At 32.2% G+C, this 8,765-nt stretch overlaps 1 protein-coding gene across 2 annotated transcripts; it reads right to left on the reverse strand.

The window, feature by feature from the left end:
- Nucleotides 1-398: 398 nt before the first annotated feature.
- On the reverse strand, nt 399-8,486 carry LOC130941992 (uncharacterized). Of its 2 annotated transcripts, none has more exons than XM_057870653.1 (8): nt 8,066-8,486; nt 7,625-7,677; nt 6,667-6,726; nt 6,478-6,555; nt 5,552-5,681; nt 5,129-5,181; nt 4,751-4,915; nt 399-2,190 (listed from the first exon to the last, which is right to left on the reverse strand). In XM_057870653.1, the coding sequence occupies exons 1-8, from the start codon at nt 8,370-8,372 to the stop codon at nt 2,041-2,043; spliced, it is 996 nt and encodes a 331-aa protein (XP_057726636.1). In that variant the 5' UTR covers nt 8,373-8,486; the 3' UTR covers nt 399-2,040. The 2 variants fall into 2 exon arrangements, with proteins under 2 accessions (XP_057726636.1, XP_057726637.1); XM_057870654.1 differs by having other exon boundaries at nt 7,920-8,237.
- Between the last annotated feature and the right edge of the window lie 279 nt (nt 8,487-8,765).

Below are 8,765 nucleotides of genomic sequence, written 5' to 3' on the forward strand. Positions count from 1 at the left end.
TTTATAGTATGATTAATTGGTTAAATTATCAAAATTTAAGTTAAATTAAGAATTAAAGTTAGTTATGATAATCTAATCAATTTCATTCAATAATTATTAGATATATATCATAAAAAGTAACTTATCCTTTATTTTAGAAAAAAAAATTGAGTAAAATTATATATATAATAATGTAACTATCATTTATAAAATGATTCATAAAATTTACACTAATGGCCTATAAAAGAAAATAAACTAAGCTATTTCAAAATCACATAATAGTAGTCTAAGTTATAACAACCTCTAATTTTATTATTGCAAAATATTCAATAAACAAAAACGTTGTGAAGTAATGTAATAGCAAATATATTTATCATCAAATTACCAAAAAAATTTATATTTATCATCATCTCGGCAACTTGATTACATTTACTCTCCTAGTATTTGAACATGAAACTATATGTGATGGATTAATTAAGTTTTTTCTCCGCTTCAAAATAATTTTCCTATAAAAGGAAAAAAAATTTAGCAAATCAAATATAATACTCTACCTTTTCAATAAGGAGATTGGAGTTTTGAAATTATGTTTGGAAAAAAACAACCCAAGTCAAATCCAAAGAAGGTTCATTGCAATTGATAATGGAAATTGGGAGACGTTGAGTTGTAAAACAAGAAAATTAAATCGATGATACTAGAAATTAAAATTCAATAAGTAAAAGTCTTGGCTCGAGAGTAATTAACCAAGACTAACTATCATCACCCATCAAATTGCTTTAATTTAACATAATTCAATTTGTCCTTACAAGTCAACCAACCAGATTATAGAAATTCTGTCAGGGTTTTCTCATTAATCAGCATAATCCTAGCGAGTTAACCCATAAGAAGGAATAGCTAGAGTTGATGTCTATTAATATAATTCAAATTAAGATAAATTCAATTAATCAGGTAATACAATAGTTCAAGACTCACCTTGATAATTCACTCTGAAGACCAACTAAAACACTACTCACTCATGAATCATGACAAGAATGGAAATCATTAACAAATTAAAGGTGCAGAAAATTTTAAACTCAAATTTAACAATTAAGCAACACAAGTAAACAACTCAAAAAATCAAAACATAAAACTCATAAGCATTAATCACAAATTGTTCCAATAATACAATAAACTTAATAATTCAATAGCAAAATCAAAAGAAAAAGGGAAAAAGAAACAAACTATTCAAGGAGATACTCTTGATTACAATCCCAATTTTTTTTTAAGCTACTATAAACAAATTTGATTATTTGTCTATAGGTTTGATTTTTCTACCATAGTAAATTTGATTATTCTAGTTGCTAATTATTTGCTTGAAAAAATTGTATAAAACAACATATATATTTACACATAAATATATAGTAATTACATTTTTCACACCCATAACATTTTTGTGTTTTAATGTATGATACACACTACTTATGTGTACAAAACATAGTACATACTTTTAGAAATAAAAGCTACTAAAAAAATACAAATTTTTAATACGAGAAAAGAAGCTATACCACCACTCTTGATGCACACAAGACTGGTACACATACATGTACTATTTCTTATTTCATTCATATAATATGCACACTAAAAATCAGTAACCTGTATAGAACACATGTTAAAATATTAAATACATATTGTAAATATGTTAAACAACATATATATCTATATGCAAATAGATGGTAGCTGATTTTTTGTGTGCATATAACATTTTTGTTCTTGTTTTTTATACTCGTTATATTCTATTCATAATGAGAAAGTAACGTGTACTAATAAAAGTTGAATAATGCTATACATCCAAGTTTTTTTGTTAACCAAGTTAGTTTAACGTAACAAAAATTAGTTATGGCTAGCATTATTCCAAGTCTTATTGTTTAACTTGGTTGGACTTAGTTCATAAAAAGACTTGGATGTGTAGCATTACTCTATAAAGTTATGCAAATAACTCATCTCTATCAAAATAAACTTATCTCAAAAAATATATAAATAAATACGAATCATTTTATTTTATCTATGAACAAATTAGTATCAAATTCAGGAAACCTGCCCACAAGGTCTCCAATCCTTAACATTTGAGCTTAGAGGAGATGAGACACTTGCAGACCAAGATTCCAAATCAGGCATGGATCCTGTGAGTGCCATAAAATTTTCACCACTAACCTTTGGCATTCTTTTCCAGCTTAACTGAGAATTTCAAACACAAACCGTTAGCAACTCTAAAGATTACATAGAAAAATGTCAAATTGGTAAGAGGTATTTATAGATAAGCATCCCAAACACTTGGCAATATCTAAATGATGCAAGAGAAATGTTAGGGGTTATCAATATTTGCCAACACTTTATTTTTATAGGTTTAATTACTCTGCCGATCTTTATAGTTTTGCCAAATTTTCAATTAGGTACATACATTTTTTCCCTTTCAATTGGGTCTTTGAACCAATATTTTTTTTAATTAGGTCCCTGTGACAAAAACTTTCGTTTAACGGAATGTGACAAAAACATTTCGTTTAACAGAATATTCCGTTTCCAAATTGAAGATACCCTAATTTTTTCTGAATCTCTAATTGTCTCTCCCCTTCTATCTTCACAAAGACAAATTAATCCTCTCACTTGTTCTCTTCCTCTTCGTCTGCCGCCTCTCTATCTCCCACCCTCACTCTTCCCACCTCTGTTGCACCCATCCTTCCCCCTCTCCATTCCACTCTCACTCCTTCCAATTCTGCCGCACCCTCTCATGATATCTTGGTCTTTGTTAGTTTGATGTTCAAGAATTGTTGGCTTACTTTGGTTGCTTTTGTTATGTACATCTTGATGCAAAACCTAAGGCAATATACTTTCACTTGATCATAACCTGAACAGAGTGGCAATTGTAACAGAAGATGTACTCATTATTGGTACCATAGAATAAAAATTTTTCATTAAATCTATCCCACTCCAGGAGCATGCCGTATGTATTTGCCAAACAGAAAGAGTCCGACGCTTATGCAATCACTAGTTGAAAAGTTGTGAAAGATGTTGAGATGCATTTTGTCCATTTGCTGTACGACAAGAGCTACAGTTTTCTATCAACTTTTCCGAATATGAGCATGGCTGTTCTTTGACGAGTTGTTCTTTTTTATCTTGTAATCATGTTGTCTATTACTATATTGGAACAACATATGTGCTGCCTGGAGAAATGAACTTACCTGAACCTACCAAGGTAAGTTGACCAAATATTGTGGTTTGGTAGTAGGTTTTTTTGTCAACTTACCAAAAACCTTAAGAGTTTACGGTTTACCAACTATAAAGCTTTGTCAACTAAACTTGGTAGGTTCGTTTCCTAGGCAGCACGTATGCTATTCCAACATAGTGATAGACAACATGATTACAAGATGAAAGAAAAAAAAAACTCGCCAAAAAACAGCGATGCTCATATTCTTTAAGCAGAAAAGTTGATAGGAAACCGTAGCTTGTCATCCAGCAAATGAACAAAATGTGCCTCTTGCACAAATTTCCAACTAATGATTGCATAAGTGTCGGATTCTTTCTGTTGGCAAATGTGTACAGCATGCTCCTGGTGTGGGAAAGATTTAATGAAAATTTTTTGTTCCATGGTACCAGCAATTAATACATCTTCTGTTATAATTGTCACTCTATTCAGGTTATGATAAGTGTAAGTATACTGCAGTTAGGTTCTACATCAAAATGCACATAACAAAAGTAATTGAAGTCAATCAACAATTCTTGAACATCAAACTAACAAAAGACCAAGATACCATGAAGGGATGCGGCAAAATTGGAAGGAGTGAGAGTGAAATTGGAGTGGAGGGAGGGGGAAGGAGGAGTGCAGCAAAAGTGGGAGGAGTGAGGGAGGGAGAAGGAGAGGAAGAGGGAGGAGTAGAGGAGGGAGACAAAGAGGAGGAGGACAAGTGAGAAGTGAAATGATTAATTTTGTCTCTGTGAAAATAAAAGGGGAAAGACAATTAGAGATTCAAAAAAAGTTAGGATATACCATTTGGGAATGGAATATTCCGATAAACCAAACGTTTTTGTTACGGTAATAACCTAATTGAAAAAAAAAATATTGGTTCAGGGATTCAATTGAAAGGAAAAAAAAAGTGTAATGACCTAATTAAAAATTTGGCAAAACTATAGGGATCAGCAGAGTAAATAGACCTATTTTTATACTAAAATAATAAACTTTGTTAGTCATGTAGCATTACTCGGTGATATTACACAACATTTCCTCCATTTTTAAAACTAAACACTAACCTCTCGAGATTTATTTCATATGGCACTCAATATGTATATTTTATAAAATCACTGAGTAGTGATCACCTAGGTATGATAAATAAAGCGATTATGCTACGTGTACACCAAAATCAGCCACCAAAGTCAGCCACCAGTGTAAAATACATGTTGGAATACAAATACACATTGAAAATAAATTAAACCACACATGTATTTATACACAAATACATTGGTGGCTGATTTTGGTGTACAAATAGCATTTTTGCAAATCAAGAGGTGTCGGGTGTAATATATCATCATCATCATAATATATGGCTTCCCTTCTTTGGTTCTTGCTCACCTATCTAAGTCCCATATGCCCAATAAGCCTACTAACAAGGGAATAGATACCTTTCTACTTTCGAGTTTCAACTTATCCACATAATTCAGCAATAGCCTATTAAGTACTATGAGTGTAATGCATGAAATCAATGATCCAACAATGATAAACACATTGCTATAAGCAACAGCTTACTTGTCCAGGAAATGCCTTGGATAATGCTTTCAATGTTGGATTTAGTAGCCATGTCTCATCACTTAATAAAGATTCTGGACTGGATTCCCCATCAATGCCACCACAATTCACCATGAAGCGACCGTCAGGCATCAATCTCTCCTGTAATTCCAACCAAGTACTTACCTGCCAAATGCAGTGCAAAACATAATGCAATTACGCCGTCATATCATATCTATATTTGATTCTTTCCCTCAAAAACATAGTGCAAAACATAATGCAAAACAGAAGTTTGACTATTAATTAGATAACGACAATACGGAAGCAATCATCTGGTTGGAGAGAACTTCATAAAATCAGGTAAAATGTAAAAATGTATGTAAAACAACAGTCACATACCTCTTCCAGCTGAGGCAAAACTTTTCCTTCAGAAAACAAGTCAACTACAATGCCTGACAATAAGTTGGTCCAGAGTTATAAAAAAAATCCACTATAAGTAAATGAGGAGAAAAAAATTGAACAAGTAATCTTAAATGGCATGTTGCAATTGCATGAACTAAAAGAAGGATTCACATTATAATTCAACTATGCATGCTATAAACTACAGATGCACCATTTGGGTGTTGTGTCTATGCATTAGACATGCATAGGTTTGACATTTTGGGACTCTTGTGTGCACATATTTAATTTAAAAACTATTTTTTTTCCTTACTCCGACAAAAATGCAATATATACAAGGTAATTTAGAATTTGAAAAAGGAAATAATACAAGAAATCATATGATAGTTGGTTTCTGTACAATATGCAATATGGATGACTGACCAGCATATCTTCTGCGTAAATTCTCTGATGGAATGAAGACATCACCGATATGAACATTTAAAATGCCACCACCTTCTGTTGTCTTCTCAAGATCAGATAGGCCAAAATAATCTCTCGCTTTATCAATCAACTGAAATGTTTGATATTTCAGAAAAAGAGGGGGGAAGAGAAGAAAACATCAACTAGGTGAGGACAATGCATCAGGGGCCAAAGAATGCTATTTGTTTTTTGTTCTAAAGGAATCATCTAAGTAAACGAAAATTAAGATCGCCCGGCAATGGCACAAGATTATCTATAAATTGACTTGCTTTCTTCTTTAGTGTACTGTTCGTTCAGCAAAATAATGAAGTATGCAATCTATGAACCAAATCCAAGTACAGTTAAATGATAGAATCAGCCTATGAAACCAAAACAAATTTAGCAAGTTTAGCCACCAAAATCAGTGGTATTAACTATTAATCTTCTAAATTTTCCTTAATTACTAAATTTATGCAGCATGGTCAACTTATGATGCATGGTCAGCTACTGATACCGTGAAGGGTCAAAAGTTGATTGACAATGAAGACAAATTCTATACGAAAACAATGAAAGTACCATCCATAATCTCAATTTGCAGTGCAAGAACAGATTCCTAAATAACATCCAAGTAGAAAAAGGCATATTGGTAATTCTGATTTTACTGGAAAGTAATTAGTGGCATTGCCTTTGAAATGTTGAGGAATGACAGTTGTGCTCCTAAAGATATCATGTCTCATCACATTCTTCGATGTTGTAGGCTCTAATACTTTAAATTTGAGTAAAGTATTATTTTTGTCTTAATGTTTGTCAGAAGTTTCAAACTATCCCTAAATTGTGCAGTAAAGCAAGCAAATTTTGTATAAAACTATAAATTTATCAAAAATTGAATTGCAGAAAGCATATATTACAATTTCATCAATCTCCCAACCCTCAAGCTGCAGTGAAGGCCATAAGTGAAGCATCAAATGAGCAGCAGTTCCACCACCCTGAAGGATTTTAAGGTACATATTACTTATAAGCCGATTAACATTTTGGGAATTCCATGGTATAAAATCAACAAGAAAAATTATATGCCATCTTAGAATTAAATCAATTACCAAACCTAAGATAGCAATGGGACCTTTAGGAACAATAGCTGGCAAGCTGGCAAATTCATCCTGTTTAATTCAATGAGTTCAAAAACTCCTGAGAAGCTGAGATCAATAACTAATGCTTTATGTACACATCAATACAAGCATGGCAAATTGTGATGTTAAATACCAATAATAAAAGTTCAGAAAAATGACTAGATTCATCTGCATAACTGTACCTCTCTCTAACAAAAAGAATATGACAACCAGAGATAATATAATTTACTCATTGATATCGACAAATCTCTGGCATTACATTACAGGGCTACAGGATAGCAAAATTCACTAGTCATTTCCCTATTTCATGATTGGATTTGAATTCTCTAAAGTGAGCATGTCTGTAAAGTGAAAAAGTAAGACCTGTTAGGTCTTCATTTTCATTTTCATTTTCATTTTCATTTACATTATCATTTTAATTTTCAATGTCTTCTGTTTTTTCTAAAATTTTATAAGAAGTGAAACAGGAAATGAAAACAACAACATTTTATTGATTTTACTTTTTGTCTTCACAAAATCTTGGAAACACTTTCTCAAACAAATAAAAGATATTAAGTCAATGATAATTAACCACCTACATTCTCCCAATTACACACTTGTAGACTTTAAAGGACCTAAGTTTTTCATGATTAATAATTCCAAAAAGATGTTTTTTTATATCAAAATTTATAACTTGGTACTGAACCTAGACTACATTAAGTAAAATTGAATCCACAATTTGCTATTACTTCACAGCTTGATAGCGGCAACTAAGTCCAAACAGAGAAGTTTCTCAACTGATTCGATATCGATATTGCATCATGTACTTATTTGTTTCACTAAACATGTCAGCTAGAATGCATGATGCCCCTCTTCACATTCATAGAATAATGAGCACTTTATTCAACATTTTGAGTATTCAAAGCTAGCAACATACATACATACATACCCAGTAGGAACCAGTCCACTTTTGCTCCTTGTAAAGAATGCTGTGAACATTATCTGCAACAATCAAAAGAATCAGAAATTCAGAGACTTATCAGCTACCACAAACAACACAAATTCCATGGCACCTTTTACCCTTTTCACTTATGACCATCCAATTTGAGAAAAAAATAATCACACAAGGAGAGATCCATTTGAGAGATTTTAACACCCAATTCATCAACGCTTCACAGGTCCTACTTTTAAGACGAAAAAGAAAATAGAAAATCATATCCAAATAGAAGAAAAAGAAAACACACCTGCACAAACATATAGAGGGAGAACCTGATTCCAACACTTTTCACACATAGATCATCATCTATGGAGTAAAGTTTGAATTTTTTTAATAACAATTGCTTGTGTGTGTGTGTGTGTGTGAGAGAGAGAGAGAGAGAGAGAGAGGTACGCGTGGAATCAAGGAGGAGCATTCTAGACTTTGGGGTGTCAACAATGACTATGTCATTGTAGTCACTTTTCATAGCCGAGAGAACTTGGTAGCTCTCTTCTTCTTCTTCTTCTTCTTCTTGTTCTTCCTCAACTGTAGATGAAGTTGGAGCAGAAGATGAGAAGTCGGCATTGGCAACGAGTCGTTTGGAGAATTTGTGGTTTGGGGTGCGAATGGGGAAATGAAAGGACTTGAAATAGGGAAAAGAAAGAGCACGGGGAGGAGGCACCAAACTCGTTAACGGCAACGAAGCAGCAGACATACTCATTGTTACTTGACGAGTCGCTATTGCTGCATATGCAATGGAATGGATAACTCAGCATTCGCACACTCCAATTATAAGTACAAAAATGCTCTCATACAAGTAATTTCACTAACCAAATCCAACATAATGATTTAGAGTCATGCTTTACTTATAAATCACTCCTTGTTCGTTTCTTTTTAACGTAAACATTTCTTTTTTTTTTAATTTTTTTATATTCTTTTCTCTGATTATTGTTTCTTTTTCTTTAGATTTTTGTTTTTTTTCGTTTTTTTAAGTTTATTCTTTTTTTTTTTAGATTTTTGATCTGCAGTTATTTTTTTGAAATCGAACAATGTATTTAAAATCGTTTAGATTTTGTGTGTTCTAAAATAATAAATGATTCAGGTTCAAATTAAT

The sequence above is a fragment of the Arachis stenosperma genome, chromosome 7 (assembly GCF_014773155.1).
Source record: "Arachis stenosperma cultivar V10309 chromosome 7, arast.V10309.gnm1.PFL2, whole genome shotgun sequence".
Taxonomy (NCBI): domain Eukaryota; kingdom Viridiplantae; phylum Streptophyta; class Magnoliopsida; order Fabales; family Fabaceae; genus Arachis; species Arachis stenosperma.

Coding starts and splice junctions, on each gene's coding strand:
- LOC130941992 (XM_057870653.1), bottom strand. CDS start 8,372: ATGAGTATGTCTGCTGCTTCGTTGCCGTTAACGAGTTTGGTGCCTCCT. Junction 6,727..7,624: donor AGTGGACTGGTTCCTACTGG/GTATGTATGTAT, acceptor TGAATTAAACAG/GATGAATTTGCCAGCTTGCC. Junction 5,182..5,551: donor TTTACGCAGAAGATATGCTG/GTCAGTCATCCA, acceptor ACTTATTGTCAG/GCATTGTAGTTGACTTGTTT.